This window comes from Dipodomys merriami, unplaced genomic scaffold (assembly GCF_024711535.1).
Source record: "Dipodomys merriami isolate MVZ:Mamm:240054 unplaced genomic scaffold, mDipMer1.0.p SCAF_4, whole genome shotgun sequence".
Classification (NCBI taxonomy): Eukaryota; Metazoa; Chordata; class Mammalia; order Rodentia; family Heteromyidae; genus Dipodomys; species Dipodomys merriami.
The window spans coordinates 21,427,687-21,445,489 of NW_027205603.1; the positions used below are offsets into that span (position 1 = coordinate 21,427,687).

Here is a 17,803-nt window from a genome sequence, read left to right on the forward strand (position 1 = left end):
ATAAGATGCATGGGCCTCGCTAGCCATGTTTTCCCGTGCTACCACAGTCCCAAATCAAAGCAGCCATAGGTACTTAGCTGTGGAGAGAAACTTTCAAAACCATGAGCCAAAACAAGCCTGTCTCTTAAAATTTTTTTTATTGTTATTATAAAGGTGATGTACACAGGGGTTACAGTTACGTAAGTCAGGTAAAGAGTACATTTCTTTTTGGATGATTTCACCTCTTCCTTTGTGCTCTCCCACCTTTCTCTTTTTCTAAGTTGATGGTTTTAGGTATTTTATCTCCGTAATAGAAAGCTAACTCAAATAACCAACACTTCCTTTTGGAAGTTTCCCTTCTATCTGGTTTTCATGACACGACACTCTCATGATTTTCCTTCTTCCTCCCCAGTGTGTTCTTGACAATCCAGTCTTCAGGGATCCTCAGTGTTCGATCCTTATCCTTTGCAAATCTGCCCCTGCCCCCTAAATTTCATCCATTCCTTCCACATTGATTGCTCTTGGCACTATACCAATACTCAACGTACACAATTTCGAAGAGAATTAACCTTTCTATGTTCTTTTATTTCTTCTGCCAGTCTTGAGGCTTGAACTCAGGGCCTGGGCACTGTCCCTAAGTTTCTTTTGCTCAAGACTAGCACTTTACCACTTGAGCCACAGTACCATTTCTGACTTTTTCTGTTTATGTGGTACTGAGGACTCGAAACCAGGACTTCACGCAGCCTAGACAAGCACTCTACCACTAAGCCATATTCCCAGCCCTCTTCTCTATTCCTAACTCATGTGTTTGCATCAAAAAGACAAAAATCTGAGCCTACCTCCATTCCAAGTTGCCTTCTTTCAGTGCCCTCTGCATGTGTGATGGTGAATACTACCCAGCTGGGGTAAAAACTTGAGTGTAAAGAGTCACTTTGCAACACATTCCCCTGAACTAGCTTAGTCCTCTGCCACCCGGCCTGCAGAATGCAGTTAGTGTGCATGCTTTTCCATAATCTGCTTTGGGGCTTGTTCATGCTTTTGTTTATATTCACTACAGTTACTTTATAAGTGTACTGACTTCTTCCCACTCCACTCGAAACTCTTCCTCCATATCTAGAGTCATTTAAGAGCAGCACAGAATAAAATCCAATTCAATTGGGAGGAATTAAGTAATTCTTTTATTTTGGACAGTAGGTTTGAAGTCAGTGCTTTGAACTTTCTACGCAAGTATTCTATAACCTGAGCCATGTCCACGGTGCTTTTGGCTCTTGTTGTTTTTTGAAATAGGGTCTCTTTTTTAATCTCAGGGCAGATCTGGATCTCCCTCATCTTATTTATGTTTCCTGAATAGCAAGGATGATATAACAGCCCTGAACTACTATACCCAGCTTTTTATTGGCTAAGATAGTCTTGTGAACGTTTTGCATGGGCTGGCCTCAAACCACAGTCCTCCCAATTTCAGCCTCCTGAGAAGTTATGATTACAAATACGAGCCACCACATCCTGGTAAACAATTCTTACGTTGTGGTTTGTTTGTTTTCTTGCTTTGCTTTGGGATTTCAACTCAGGGCCCGTGTGCTTCCTTGGTTTGCTTGGTGGCAACATGTCATTTACCATGTAATTTGGAACATTGCTCTAATTAGCTTTGTTGTTGGTTATTTTAGTTTAAGGCACTTTTCTGCCCAGGGTAGCCAGTATTAATAGATGTGAACCATTGCACTGGGGCTCAGCTAAGTCTTATATATTGAGGTCTTTGACATCTGAAGTATGTTGGTTTGAGGTCAGCCTGAGGTACAAGTCAGCAAGACCATGTCAACAAATGAGCAGGTGTGGTATTGTGAGATTACATCTACATGGGAGGCTGTAGGTAGGAGGACTGAGATTCCAGGTCAACCTTGTCAAGAATATCAGATCCTATCTGAAAAATAACTACAGCAAAAAAAAAAGGTCTGGGGCCATTGCTTAAGTGGTAGAGTGCCTCAGGGTCTTGAGTACCTAGCCCAGTTTTGCCAAAAATGAAAATTATTGTTATTCTTTCAAAATTCTTGACAGTTTTAGCTCTCTATTTTCATTAAACTATTATTAAGTTTTGAGTAGCCACTTAATTACTTTGATTGCTCAAATTTTATTTTTAATGATTCTCCTATTTAAGCAGTACTTTAGAAATTTTGCCTATGTTCTCTCTAATGATATGTTTATTGGTTCTCTGAGTGTTTCTGTTGTTTCTTAATATTTTTATTCTCCTAATTTGGAAGGCATTCTTCTAGTATGATGGCAGGAGACTGTTAAATTCCAGGCCAGCCTACTTCCTACAGAGACCCTGTCTCAACTGCATCTGCCCTCCCCAAGAGTAACTTAATAAAGACAAAATAATCTATAAATATTCTTTCAGATAATACAGTTTCAAAATCTAATCCTCACTTCTACCACTACCAAACACTTGGAATCCACTAGTGTGATCCCAAATTTAGCACTAAATTCCTTCCTCATGTTCAGGAGCAGTGTGTTGCAAGAACTATGCTTTGTACCTTTGTTTTAAGGTTTCATGTCGTTTCTCCAAAAGTTGAAGATTTAATTAGGTAAGTTAAACAAGGTTAAAAATGAAGAATCAGCCTAGCACAGGTAACTCAGTAGGCTGAGATCTGAGGATAAAATTAGCTACTCAGTAGGTTGAGATTTGAGGATCTAGGTTCAAAGCCAATAAAGGCGGACAAATCTGAGAGACTCTTATCTCCAATTAACCAGCATATGACTCAAGTGGTAGAATGCCATCCATGAGCAATAAAGCTAAGGGACAGAGCCTAGGCCCTGAGTTCAAGATCCCGTACCTGTAAACACACACACACACACACACACACACACACACACACACACACACACACACACACACACACACACAAAGTATCTTGTTAAAAAAATGAAGAATCAGAAACTCATTTTACTCATTTTACTCACTTGCTTCTCTTCTGACAATCCACATTAAGGAAACAGCTACACACAAGATTGCCCCCCCCAAGAAGACCTTCTGCATAATCAGTCATTTGGCAGACGTTTTAAAGGACTTTAAAAAAAAATTTGATGCCTTGGAATCATTTTGTACTAACAACCTGAATCTTCATATTGCCTCAGTCTGAAGTACATGGAGGAAGCTAGCGGCTCAAATGGCCTTCTGGGAGCAATGGATCTCATCTGATTTCTGACAAATTGATGGGAGCTTGATGAAAGCCATGCTGCTGGTTTACCATAAACAAGTCCCTTCCATAAAGAAGGCCAGACTGGCAGCCAGCGGCTCCCCACCTTCCCCCCCCCCCACAAAGTGGAGGCACCTTATTTCTCCAGCATCCTCTGAACAGAGTCCATGAGACTGGGTACTGACCACTACCTGACTCTGCTGGGCACTCTGAGAGAACAGTAGACAGTATTCTTTACCTAGGTGGAACTGGGTCCTAACTAGTGTAGGGATGTGTGGTATCAGGAAGGGATTCTTCATGAGACCAAAATAAAATCAACCTAGGAATACTGCCAAATTCCTCCTCTGTCTCTCACTTGTTCTCATGGAAAGTTATTCTTTCTCTCTTACTTGGGGATGGCAATTTCAACTGACCCTTTCACTGCTGAGTGGAATCAATCCAACAACAAAGGAAAGAGATTGCTAGCGAGGACAATTTGGTGATTATTAATCAGTGCCATAGGGTTCCATTAACCCAACACCTTGTGTGGAAAAGAAAGCTGCTAGGAAAGCCTCATAGGAAAACTCAGAACTAGAACTTGAATTTGTCTCCCTTAGAGCATGCAGGGCAAGCCTTACTAGATGGCTGGGGACCAGCAGCAGGCCAAACGGTGGTCAGCTCATGATCCAGGAAGGCCGGGATTTTCAGTGCTTCGCCCGGGTGCGGGCCAAGGTGGGGGAAAGATGGTGGAGGTGGGTGTGGGGGAGAATGCTGTCCCTCCAGGGGGTGCTCCATCGGTGGCTTTATTTGTTGGCCTGCTGGTCTGGCCTGGGAAATGCACACTCGGCAGGGAAAGAGGAAGAGATCGGATGCAGTTTTGTAAAAACAACGCAGCTCTAATGTCCGTAGCTTGCGCCCCTGGATTGCTCTGCCCAGGCACAGACGGGTTAAAACACGCTTGCTGCAGCGAGGTAGCGATCGGTTCCCACCGGGAAGAAGGTGGCATCTGCGACGCCCCGTTTCCCTTGTGGGTCAACCTGCTAGATCCTGAGTGACAGGCGTACCTCCCTGAAGCCTAGGACGGATACGGTCTGGGGTCGCCTTAAATCTGTCGCTGAGCCCGCCCCGCGGAGCTGGAATGGGAAGGGCCGGGCCTGGGGAGGGGAGGGGGGGGCGGCGGCGCGCCCGGGCTGTCACCCGGGGCCGGGCTTCCTCCGCCGCGCTGGCTCCCCGGGGTCTGTGCCAGGCGCTGTGGGCGCCCGATCCTCGCCCGTAGCCTCTCGCAGCTCCTCCGCTGCCCCTTCCCCTCGACCGGGTCATTAGACTCCCGACCCTTCCGTGCGCCCCGCAGAGGTCGGAGCACCCGGGGAGAACCGCCCAGCCCTGGGAAAGGCGGCGCTCGAGGGCGGGCTGGGCCGGCGGGGGCCCCGGGCTCCGGGACAGACGGGAGAGCTGGACCTCGAGCGAGCAGCTAGGGTTGGGTCTCCGGTGCGGCCCGGCGACTCCCCCGCACCCTCCAGGGGCGCGCGTCCGGGCGCCTAGCCCCCCACTCAACCCCCGAGCCCCCGGCCCCGGCCCCCTCGGGCCGTCTCCCGGCTCGCCCCGCGTTACTCCGCCGGAACGCCTTTGACCCGAGTCTCCCGGCCAACACCCCCACGCTCCTGCCAGCTCTCCGCACCAGGTGGCAGCCAAGCTTGGTGCGTCACCGACGCGCGTGTAAAAAATCGCCAAGGAGTCCCTGAAGGCACACGACCTTTTCACCTTCCCGCTAACTCCTTCCGAGGGCGTCCGTGGGCGGGCAGCGGCCCCGGGCGGGCGCCCGATCTGTGGGCGCCACCGGTCAGTTCTCTCAATTGTCCTCGCCGTTCAGCTCCGCGTCCGCGGCCAGCAGCCGTTCCCGGAAAACCCTCGGGGGCGGGACTGGAGGCGTCCCGCAGACGGCGCGGACACGCGGCGGGAGTGGGGGGGGGAGCGCGCGATTGCTCACCGCGGCCGCTCGCGGGCTCGCGGGGGCCCGGCCGTGTCACTCTCTCCCCCGCCTACCCCGGGACGCCTCGGAGCCTCCCCCCCTCCCCCCCCACCCCGCCCCGCGCCTGATTTCTAAATCCCTGACGCCTGGGAGCTGAGACGGAGGCTGGGCGGGGTCTGGCGATCACTGCCTACCGCCCCCCTCCCAGGCTGGGAGGCACGCCGCCTCCCCTCCCTCTGGGCTCCCCCACCCCACCCCACCCCAGAAGAGAGGACCCCGAATCTCAGCTGACAAAAGCCCGCGGAGGGCACCCAGGCGCGCTCTCCGGGGCGGGGTGGCGAGGAGGCCGGGTGGGACGGAGGCCCGGGCTGTGCCCTCCAGGGCGGTCGGACCCGGCGGTGCGCGGCAGCGGCTCCGCCACCCCTCGCCCGGCCCTGCGGAGCTTCTCCCAGGGCACCCAGATCTTCTCCTTCCGGCCTCACCACCCCTGCCCCCGGGACCGTCCAGAGACGCCCGACTGCCCCCCCCCCCCCGTCTTCGGCGGGGCCGGTGGGGAGTGGCCGGGAGCCCGCCCCGCGCTCCTCCCGCCGCGGGCGCCGACCCCGGGACTCAGAGTCGCGGGCAGCAGCCGCCCCCTCCCGGGCTCCCCGCACTTCTCCGCGCCAAGGTCCTCGTCTCCCCGAGCCGCCCGGGTCCCTCCCCGCGGGGATCGCGAGTGATCACGCCGAGGTAGGCTAGCCCGACCCGGTGGCTGGCCAGGATCTCCGGGTCCCTTCCCGAAACACACGTCCACACACGCCCTGGGCGCCGAACTCTGCGCGCCTCCCTTCCCGTGGAGAACCCTCGTAGGGTCTCCGGGAGACAGGCAGGCAGGCAGACAGACAGACAGGCAAGCCGAGGGGAACTTGTTCCTCCCCGGCTGCTGTCAGGCAATTGCTAGCGGGGCTAGAGCGGCGAGAGTGCGGAGGGAGGGAGGGAGGGAGGGCGGGAGGGAGGGGGGCGGGAGCGAGGGGAGGGCTGGGGGGGAGGCGGGGGTGTAGTTGGTGAAACTCCTCGGTCTCGCGCTCATCTTTTTCATTGCTCGCTCCTTTCCTTCTTGCAGACAACCCGGACCTCCCCCGGGCGCCCGCTCCGCGGCTCTCGCCGGCCAGAAGCAAGTCGGATGTTTTTTTCTTCTTCCCCCCCACCCCCTTCTGGAAATTGGCTCTGGTGTACGTCGTAGTGCTTCCCTCCCCCTCCCCCAGTCTTCTTTTTTTTTCCTTGCCTGAGACATGGCCCGGGCAGTGGCTCCTGGAAGAGGAACAAGTGTGGGAAAAGGGAGAGGAAATCGGAGCTAAATGACAGGATGCAGGCGACTTGAGACACTGAAAGAGAAGCGTCGCCCGCGGCTCCAGGCTTCGCCTCGCGCTCTCCTCCCTCCGCCCCAGGACGGACGGAGGATTTCACGGCCCGCAGGCGGAGTGGAAGCGCTTTGCACCGTTCCGATCCGCACCCGCCGTGCCCGCCGCTCGGTCTCTCCGCGCGCCCCGCGCGATCGCGTCCTCCCGCGCCCTCCCGCGTCCTCCCGCGTCCTCCCGCGTGCGCCCGGGGACCCGCGGCGGCGAGGATGGAGAGGGGGCCGCCGCTCGCCGGCGCCGCGCTCGCCCTGGCGCTCGCCCTGGCCGGCGCTTTCCGCAATGGTAAGTGACAGGCGGAGGCGCGCTGGACCGGCTCGCGCCCAGCCCCGCGCCCCGGGGCTCCCCGCGGCCGTCCCACCCGCCCGCGGCTGGCCGACCTGGCCACGGGACTCACCCGCAGCTGCCGGCCAAGGAAACTTCCTCTCCGGGCGGAGAAGTGAAAGGACCGGGGCAGGCAGGAGGATCCCCAGCCCTCGGGGTCCCTCAGAGGTCGGCTGCTGGGCTGTGGGGTTTCCTGCCTCCGCTCCGAGCTGCGCTGCCGCCTTCGCCCCGACCGGCACACCAATTATCTTAATAATATTTCCTCCCAGAGGCAATTAGGTGAGACTCCCTTTCAAAAAAAATCTGGTGGCGGCTGAAAGTTAATGAACAGTTTACCAGAGAACTTCCCGATTCGCTCCAAGTCCCCCGAACTCCTTCCTCTCCCGGGCGCCTGCAAGAGAGAGCGGTTTGCCCCGGTGGCTGGACCGCCCTACCCCCGCCGTGCCACCCGGCCCTCTTCCCGCCCGAGGATGAATGAAACTTACACGGTGTCAGTAAAGGAATCTGCTGTAGACGGTGGAAGGCACCCAGATATCCGAAAAGTCCTAACCCAGCCCGAGCCTCTGCCCAGAATTGGAAAGCCCACTCATTGTTAGGTAAATGAAAGGCTGAGCTGGTATCCACCGTACCCCGTAAACCAAGATAATTTGTTCTCAATCGCGACCTGGTGCCAGGCAGGTTTGGATCATTCTGTAAAGTCAGCAAAGGCATGAGATTCATTTTTACAGTAAATCTTTAACAATTGATTCTTAATTAATGGCCGAATACTTATTTTGGTCTGGCTTAGACTTCAATCAAAGTAAATGGGAGAAGAGAGCATCCACGTCTGACCGTGTGGTATATTGTTTTAATAAGACACTGTCAGCGGAGGGGCTCTTGCCAGGAGGAAAATTTAAATCACACCTTTACGATGGAAGTTTATCTCTACTGTGCCTTTTTGAGCTTTGTTGGTTTGAGCAGATTCCCCCCACCCCCAAACAGGTATGGAACAGTGTTCTCAAAAGAGATGCCAAAATTTTTGTGAATGTAGATGGAATCCAGTTTATTAATGAATCGGAGTCGATGGCATTTTTCTATATTCTGGCAAGGAGGCAGATTCACTCAGAAATTGTGAATGTGAAGTTTGCTTTATTAATGAACCTGAGTTGGTGTCATCTTTCTATCGTTTGACAGGGAATAAAGTAACATTTCCCTACAATTGAAAGAGTCCAAATGATTAGATTTTAGAATTACTGTACTTCACGAACGCTGAGATTAGAACTTGGTGTGTGTGTGTGTGTGTGTGTGTGTGTGTGTGTGTGTGTGTGTGTTGAAGGTGGGGGAGGATGAAATTTTCACAGGGTGGGTTAGAAGGGGAATACAAAGAGCTATCAGATTTTAGGTTCTGAACTCCATAAATACACACACACACACACCACACACACACACACACACACACACACACACACACACACACACACACACACACACACACACACACACACACACACACACACACACACACACACACACACACACACACACACACACACACACACACACACACCCCTACCTTAATTTCCTTAACAGAAATCTGGGGAATGCTGAGAATCTGGGCTTTCACTGGCAAACTGGACTGGCTAAAGCCTTGTTGCTATGCCTGAGGTGACCAGAGCCAGTAAATGCCTAAGTCTGCAGCCCTCTTAAAGCTATGTCCACCTCTTCCAAGTACCAGTGTCTGCTAAATTAATTCATTAACCTTATTTAGGACTAATGGTCCAGAGTCATTAGAAATTGCTCTTTCTTAATCAACTGTTAGAGAGATTTAACAGAGCCAGGGAGTCTAGCAGTCCACATTATCTTATTACACTGTCACTTTCTCAGAAGTCACAGATTAAAGAGCTCTGGTGTGGTACCAAGCCCACCTAACTGTCTTCTGAAGTGACACTGTCAAGTGACTACAGCCAGGGCTGCTTTATTTCACTCTTGTAACAGATGCCAGAAACTGCCATGGCGTTTGGACAGAACTGGAGGAGAGTTAATGAGACCAGAACTGGAGGAGACTTAATGAGACCACTTTCCAAGTTTTCTGCACATTTAAAATCATGTATGCACAAGTCTCAGAAGAATCAGATGAGTCTAGGATGGTCATTAGCTGAAGTTCTGAATGCCTGTTACAACATCATTTCTTCTTGGCTAGCCTAAAGCTTTTCAAAGGGAATACATATGAGACCACCACACCCCACAAAAGAAAGAAAGTCAGAAACATCTAAAACTGAAGACAACAATGTAATTTATACCATCTTCTTTTTAATTTATGGGAAATGACTTCTGTAATGCATGTAGCTTTATGCATTTTTGATGTGCACTTCATCTTTCATTTCCATTTGACCTGGTTTTCCTGTAATAAAATTCTGTAGATTTATAAATTCATGCTGAGAGCAAAGAATGCCATTCCCTTTCCACAGGGAGTCTATTAGATACAATATTAAAATCTATATATACCATTTGTGATTGATAGGTTTATATATTTCACTGTTTTCCTACCTGGTCTTCTTACACAGTTTAAGCACCAAATTTTTATTGCTGAAAATTAGGCATCAATAAATATGGTAGTGTTCCAGGCTGAGGCTCTCTTGTATGAAATCCATCATAAAATGTGACAATGGGATCTATGCGGAAAATAAACTATCCTAGAGACTAGTTTATTTGAGTCTCAGAGACTCACTTCTGCATTTGTTTGTTTGTTTTTAAATGAAGACCAAAACTAGTTAGCTCACCTTTCCCAGAGTGAGAATGTAACTCAACCACATTTGATACGTAGACCTCAGTGTGGTAGGTTGCCCTCCCTCCAACATTTAGATAATTAGAATTAATGCCATGTGGCTATTTATTTTTCTTTCTTCCTCATTACTTTGATGTAGACTCCAAGCCTGAGCCACTTGGAGAAGTAAGGCAGAATTAGTTTGGCTTCACCAATTACACATTTTGTTCTCTGTTGCTTTGCCTCTCCAAAGAGAGATAACTCAAAATCATTTAGATTTATGGGCAGATAAAACAACAACAAAAGAGGTTAGGCTTCAGGCCAATCAAAGCCTAGGAAGACAATCCCCACTGATCAATGACAGAGACCAGGCTTATCATCAAAAAGCCACACAAGGGGTTGAACAGCATCTTCTAGTTACCTTCCACTTAGAACTTGCTACTTAATGTGATTACACTTCTTGGGGGATAATTAAGTCTAGCAGAAACTCCCAGGAGACCATGTTAACATCAATTGAGAGGATTTAATGTGTTTAATGCTAGAAGACTTTTTCTTTGGGAAGGAACTTTGGGGGTGGGTGAGTGTTCTCAAATCTCAACCAGCTTTCTCCATCAGTTCTCTATAAGATCAAAGAATGTTCCTGGGTAGACTGTTGCTCTTAGGGACTTGTGGGGGCCTCTTAGAACTCCTCTTAAAAGGTTATGGAATGTTTGCTGAACTGATTATGTGTATATAAAGCTAGAATATCTTAGTGGTCGGTGAAAGATTTACTAAGGTGTTTATGTTTTATTATTATTTTATTTCAGATAAGTGTGGTGGTACTATAAAAATTGAAAGCCCCGGGTATCTGACATCTCCCGGTTATCCTCATTCTTACCATCCAAGTGAAAAATGTGAATGGCTGATTCAGGCTCCAGACCAATACCAGAGAATTATGATCAACTTCAACCCCCACTTCGACTTAGAGGACAGAGACTGCAAGTAAGTGAAAATGTTTTGAAAAGGGCACCACAGCACCATCTAGTGGTCACAGGTGTCTATGGGGGGAAATCCTTTGCCTACAATGTAGGACATAAATGGATCCAGGAGGGATTCCAGTGTAGGCCAGATCACATGTCAACAGTTTGAAGTTCAATTATGCAAAGTGATTTCTGAGTTCCTCAAGCTAGGAAGATTACATTTAAATGTGTACCCTCTCATACTCTTTTCTGTTAAGATTTTGGTTTGAGAACTCTTTTGCTGAGAAATTTGTACGTTGCTCTTTTCTTTTGGAAAGGGCTTGAAGAACAAGAAAGCCAAACTCTTTCTTGCATTTTTCCTAAATCAAGGGTCACCAATATACATTATTCACAGGTGGTGAGGATAGATATTTTTGAAACAAACATGTGGAACATTTCCTGCTTTTAGGACTGCATCGTATTAATAGATACAGTTTGATGTGAAAATAACAGATTAAATTACATGAAATTTTGGTAATAGTAAACTAATTCTTTTAAGAAAATGCTAGAAAATAATTACTAATAGACAATGCATACAATACAAATTTAGGTTTCTAAACTTCCTTAGGCTTTCTCTATTGCAGTTACTAAATATTGATTTATGTCAGATCTCTTTATCATAACATTTTATTACAAAGATATCTAAAAGAGTGTCACTTCCTTTAATTGACAAAACTTGTGTGTACTTGCTAATTTTGAATTGGTTTTAAATTGTGCAGCTATCCACAAATACCCATATTTGCTTCTCTCTTTTGATACCCAGAAGAATATGTTTCTGTCTTGTCCACAAAGCTGTGCTTTCGTAGCAAAGTCTTGAGAGATGAACCCAAATATTGATGTATTTTTTTGGGGGGGGTCTGGTCGTGGGGCCTGAACTCTGGGCCTGGGCTCTATCCCTCAGCTTTTCAGTTCAAGGCTAGCGCTCTACCACTTGAGCCACAGTGCCACTTCTGGCTTTTTTCTTTTTGCTTATATGGTGCTAGGGAATCGAACCCAGGGCCTCATGCATACAAGGCAAGCGCTCTACCACTGAGCCACCTTCCCAGCGCCCAAATATTGATATTTTATTGAAAGAAAACAGTAGTGATATACTTTTGCAAGTTTTGAAGTGGGTCAGTTTGTCAGAATTGCATGAAAACTCTGTAATCAAGAAATGTACTCACTACCTACATATGTAACTATAAGCCCTCTCTACCCCATCTTGACAATAAAATTAAATTAAAAAATAAAAATCTGTAATCAACGGCTTCCACTGGAATAAACATTTTTCAGACATGTTCATTCTTAAAGATACTCAATTTGAATAAACTTATTCCATCTAGGGAAGCACAGAATAATTTGAAATTGTTTCCATCTCTAGGAATTTCTCAGCAACCTGTTGACTTTGTGGAGTAAACTAGTTCTGTGTGATCATGAAAGTGAGATTATCCAGTTAATTCAACATGCTAGTTCCTGAAGAATTAGCATAAATCCATAGATTGATGATCAATTTACCAATTATCAGCATATATTACAAGGCAACAAAAATTATTCTGATTTCAATTTCTTTTTTCTGTGACTCAGACACAAGTCTTTTGGGGTATTGTACTGACTTTTTAATCTTCTGTGGAACTTACCATTAATAGAATGTTTTATTCTCTGCTAGGAAATAGGGAGCACATATTGTGTGTGTGTGTGTGTGTGTGTGTGTGTGTGTGTGTGTGTGTGTGTGTGTGTGTGTGTGTGTGTGTGTGTGTGTGTGTTGCTGAAAAAACTCTGGCAAAGCATCATCAATTAATAATATTATTCTATAAAAATAACTTCCTGTTAGATTTTTTAATACACTCATATTTACTCATTCCTAGCCAGAAAAAATTACAGCCATGTGTTTGTATAATTGAATAAAGAGTTAAGAATGATAACTAGTTATTAGTAGTGATATGATAATGAATGTTTAACAACTGGCTCTTCGGTGGGGATGGGTTAAGTTCTAAATGATAACTTTTGCCTGTTTCAATGGTGTAAATACCACTAGCCCAGTCAGTTTCAAACTCCCTGCCTGAGGTGGCCATGCACAGTACTTCTTGGGAGCTGCTGCAAGCAAGGTCCTGTATAATATGGAGTAGAGGTTTGGAAGGGAAGTCGTTTGAATGAGGAAATAACATAAAGTGCAGACATACTTAATAAGCCTTGCATCATTATTTGGTATGGGACAGATTGTGGCAGGATTGGAGGAGCGCCTTTTTAGTTAGTTTTCTTTTTTTTCTTAAGGTGAGATTAAAGGATAATTGTAACTTGGTAGAAAGAAACAATTTCCTTGTTACCAGCAAGATATTCAAAAGCATAACAAACCAAGGAGCTTGCCTCTATAAAAACAGGTGGTAAGGTATGGAGGCCTTTCATTGTTTGAAGGGTTTTATCAGTTTGTTTTCTCTAAAGTGATTTCTTAATTGTCACAACGTGGGCTGTATTGCCTATGAAGGTGCCATTTCCTGGCCAGGGAAAGACGGATACGCTTAGTAATCGTGATTAGGCTCATGTGAAGTATCTGGGCCATGTTTTCAAGTGTTGGTACCAATTTTTTTAAAAAAAATAATTTATCTTTGAGTAATTGAATTCCATTATGTAGGAAGAAAAAATTAAGACGTGGCCCTCACTGTGATTCCAGGCTGACCCACACAGCCAAGGTTGTAGCACAATGCTAAGGAAGGATGTAAGCAGAATCACAGCTCTACAATTCCCTTTAAAAAATGTGGGAAATAAAAGGAGGATACTCTTAGGGGAAGAACCCAAAGGCCTCTAAACATCTAAAATGCTGTGTATCCAAATGAATTCCGGGAAGTGGAACCATGTTTTTGTTTTTGTTTTTTTTTTGTTTTGCTGTTGTTGTTGTTGGTGGTGGTGGTGGTGATCGTGGTGATAAGGTTTGTTTTGGCTTTTTATTTTGTTTGTTCTCTTTTCTGTTTTTTTGAGGGGGTCAAAGGAAGGCACAGAAATGGAGAGAGGAGGGAACGATGAACAAATGCAAGCATGACACTCAGTAGGCACTATGTGAAAAATGAACTATGCAACTTCTAAGCAGGGATGGGAGAGATAATCTGGGAAAAGTTAAGTAAGGGAGGACATTTTCCAAAAAGAAATGCACTCATACCTGACTTATGAAATGGTAACCATGCTGCATAACACCTCAACAATAGCAATAAAATTATATTTCAAAAAGTGGAAAATACCACACACTCATGATGCGTGTGTGTCTGTGCACACGCATGCGCACACACACATACGCGTGTCTGTGTCTGTGTCTGTGTCTGTGTCTGTGTCTGTGTGTGAGAGAGAGAAAGCTGGTACTGGAGCTCAGGGTCTAGGTGATATCCCTTACCTTTTTCCTTAAGGCTGGATCTCTGCCACTTGAACCACACTTCCACTTCTGGATTTTTGTAGTTAATTAGAGGTTAAGAGTCTTATGGCCTTTCCTGTATGAGCTGGTTTTGACCTATGATGCTCTGATCTCAACCTGTTGAGTAGCTAGGATTACAGGTGTGAGCCATTGCGGCCAAGCGTAGATACATTAAGTGTAGATACATAAAGAATATTTTTATGGATTTCTGAGTTTGAATTAGATTCCCCAAAATTTAGTTTGATTTTTTGCCAGGTTTTTTCATTTTTATAATTTATAATAGGCTGTTTATAAAATGAGATTTAGCAAACCACAGACACCTGCAAGGTTTTAGTTATTAATCCTATTAAGAAAAACTGTTAATCTTATTTAAGGTATTTAATATATTTCCTTATTTCTGTTCTAGTGTACCTCCAATGGCAGTAAAAATTACTTGCCATATGGATATAATGTAAACTTGTGGTAGGATAAAATGAAATAGCAAATCTGAAAACCATGTATAAAATTCAAGTTAAAACTTGGTTATTGTTAGAACATTTGGAAATATGAAACTTGCATGTCTAACAAAATATATTGATCCATAAATAGGATGATTCTTATATAATAGCTTCTGCACCATTTCCTTTTAAAATGGCCAATATTTGAATATTAACACTCATCTACAGAAAGCTCAATCAATTTCTAATCACATTTGTTTTTGCTTTTTTTTTTTCACTAGTAGGGCCACATACTTGCTAATTGTTCCGCTGGGGTACTATCACTTTCTTTTTTTTTTTTTTTTTTTTTTTTTTTGGGTCCGGTCGTGGGGCCTGAACTCTGGGCCTGGACGCTGTCCCTCAGCTCTTCAGCTCAAGGCTAGCGCTCTACCACTTGAGCCATAGCGCCACTTTCCGGCTTTTATCTTTTTGCTTATGTGGTGCTGAGGAATTGAACCCAGGGCCTCGAGCATGCAAGGCAAGCGCTCTACCACTGAGCCACCTTCCTAGCCCGGTACTATCACTTTCTGTATCTAGCCTGGTTATGTCTTGGCTATTTTAGAGATAGAATCTTGAAGACTTATTTTGCCTAGGCTGTCTTTGAATGCCAGTCCTTCAGAACTTAGCTTCCTGAGAAGCTGGAATTTTAGGCATGAGCCACCACTGACTACTAGCACATTTGCTTACTCCTAAACATCTTTGAGGTAAATAATATTCTTACTTAAGGTGGCCATATCATTGAACAGACAAGCCAACTAGTTTTGACAGAGAAATTTTTTTCATTTGAATTTTTTTATCATTTTGTTTACAATTGAGCAATGAACCATCATTTCATAACTTTCATGGAGATTAGGTAAAAAGATTGACCCAAGTCATAAGCCAACAAACTGTGAACCTTACATTACAAAATAAGTAGTAAATTTTCACAATGGCTATGAGTGGGGGACATTTCCTTAGGAAAAATCATCATGTAGTTGTTTCTGATAGCTTTGTAATGCAAATGTCACCACTTAATCAAATCAAGTTCATTACATATATACATCAAAACCGTAGTAATTTGATCCATTCAAGTCTTCTGTTGAATGTGGTGTGATATAAACAAATCAATCATTAAACAGCAGAGCATCTGTCTGCAGGGCTGATGTGGGGTTAGAATTTCTGGCTAGAGATTGTTTGGTTGATAGAACAAAAGCCACAGGAGCCCACTCTGGTGCGAAGGGAAGGTACTAGCAAAACCCTACATGCTTGGGAAGCCTCAATATGCTGTTAAAAGTAGAAAAGAAGCTGGGTGCCAGTTGTTCACACCTTCCATCCTAGCTACTCAGGAGACTGAAATCTAAGGATCATGGCCAGTCAGGGCAGGGAAGTCCATAAAATTCCTACTTCCAATTAACCAGCACAAACCTGAAAGTAGAGCTAAGGCTCCAAGGTGGTACATTTCAAGAGAACAAAACAAACCAAAAACAAAAACCCACTAAGGGAGAGCACACAGGCTCTAAATTCAAGCCCCAGTATGGTACACAAAAACAAACAAACAGCAGAAATTAAAGGAACAAATGGCCAGCTGAGTGTTTCTCTGAAATGAATGCTCATTGGCCATTGTAAATAGTTTTCAGTGTTTACTTGAACTAATTTGCTGTAGCTCCACTAAAATTTTCTTCAGGGGTAGGCAGACATCTTGAATCTCATAAAACTTTATATCTGTATAATAAACAAGACTGCCATTGATACAGTAGTTAGAATTTATGAAATGTTTCCGGTTTCCCAGCAATGCAAACTATCAGCATGATAATTTATAATGGTTTGTGACAAATACTGCTGAGCCAAGAGGTGTGTGGTTACATTCAGATCAGATGTCGTCATCTAGGGAGCAATAAAGATTTCACAGACATTGGGCTAAAAACATTAAGAAAATGAATGGGAAGCTCTAGAAAAAGAGTCTGAAAGTCAGCATTGTGAAGGCAAAGCCCACTAGTGGTTTTCTGATAGACAAGATTCTGCTTTCTTTTCTTTTGTAACCTAACCTGGATGTTTTGCGGCCTGGAACTTGGGTTTGTTATCCCTCCTTTGCGTCTCCATAGTAGATACCTTATCCCAAATCAGAGCATCCAAAGGAAGAACTTTGTGCTTATAACTTCTCCTGAACTTACTCAATTACAATTTCTCTATCACAGTGAAGTGATAATTAAATGGAAGTAACAGTCAAGTTTTTGAATGTGTTTTAGAATAAATCACCTATTGTTTCTTTACAGCTATGTTTAAAATGTCCTGAAGTTTTACAAACTCCTTTGAAACATGGTTTATCTCAGATATTCCCTAAGATCTAAACTCACTGACTGAAAATGACTTTGGCTTTGGTTTCTTAAACCTGATTATTCCTACAAATTTAATTCTACAGTTTCACAAGTGTCAGTCATATATTAACTATGTTGGGATTGTAAATTTTATTGTTTTGTTTTTATTTGTTCTTTCTTGAGTATGAACATACGTGCTAATTTTGATTTTTTTTTCCCCAAATGCTGTGTTAAAATGTTTTCGGATTTTTTGTATGTATTTGTTCTGTCCAGGACAAATGCCTGAGCATAGTATTGTATTTTAGGAAATTATTTGTACTAAAACAAAGTTTCTATTATATGCAAACATCAGGTATTTGTAAGCTAAAGTATTTCTCTATTTCACATGTGAAATAGAGAAGCATTTATGTGTGCGTGTTTGTGTATGTGTGTGTGCCCACGCGCACGTGTGTATGAATGCACTGGTACTGGGTCTTGAACTCAGGGCCTAGGCACTGTCCCTTAACTTTTCCACTCACAGCTGGTACTCTACGACTTGAGCCATACTTCAACTTTTGGCTGTTAGTGGTTACTTGGGATAAAGCCTCATGGACTTTTCTGCCAACTGACTTTGAACTGAGATCCTCAGATCTCAGCCTCTTGAGTAGGTGGAATTACAGTCGTGAGCCAGAGGTGCTTGGATTAAGTATTTTTAATTAAAGTATATATTTAAAAACTAAGCCAGGCACTGGTGGCTCATGCCTGTAATCCTAGCTACTTGGAAAGCTGAGATCTGAGGAGTGTATCTCAAAGCCAGCCCAGGCAGGAAAGTCTGTGAGACTTGAATCTCCAATTAACCACCAGAAAACCGAAAGTGACATTGTAGCCCAAAGTGGTAGAGTGCTAAGCCTTGAGCAAAAGAGCTCAGGGACAGTGCCTAGGCCCAGAGTCAAGCTTTTTGAAGTAGACACAGGAAAACACATACTGTTCCCCTTCTCATAAATGAGCATTCTATTTTTTTTCCCAGTGCCTGCTGCAAAATACCCGTGTCCCTCATTTATATACTATACATTGGTTGAAACAGACACAAAGTGTTCAGTT

The 17,803-nt window shown here is 45.1% G+C and overlaps 1 protein-coding gene and 1 long non-coding RNA gene across 5 annotated transcripts in view; one reads left to right on the forward strand and one right to left on the reverse strand.

Annotated features, from left to right (window-relative positions):
• LOC138805702 (uncharacterized) overlaps positions 1-6,970 on the reverse strand; it is a 107,167-nt gene extending 100,197 nt beyond the window's left edge. Inside the window, exon 1 of the long non-coding RNA XR_011365625.1 lies at positions 6,910-6,970. This is a non-coding gene — a long non-coding RNA (uncharacterized lncRNA). The remainder of the gene's footprint in view (positions 1-6,909) is intronic.
• Positions 5,699-17,803, forward strand: part of Nrp1 (neuropilin 1) — a 163,880-nt gene continuing 151,775 nt past the window's right edge. Inside the window, exons 1-3 of one of the 4 annotated variants that reach the window (XM_069990671.1) lie at positions 5,699-5,847; positions 6,221-6,797; positions 10,386-10,560. In XM_069990671.1, coding sequence (XP_069846772.1) covers positions 6,725-6,797; positions 10,386-10,560 — 248 coding nt within the window. In that variant the 5' untranslated portion in view covers positions 5,699-5,847; positions 6,221-6,724. The remainder of the gene's footprint in view (positions 5,848-6,220; positions 6,798-10,385; positions 10,561-17,803) is intronic. The other 3 variants (XM_069990670.1, XM_069990669.1, XM_069990668.1) reach the window with 3 other exon arrangements.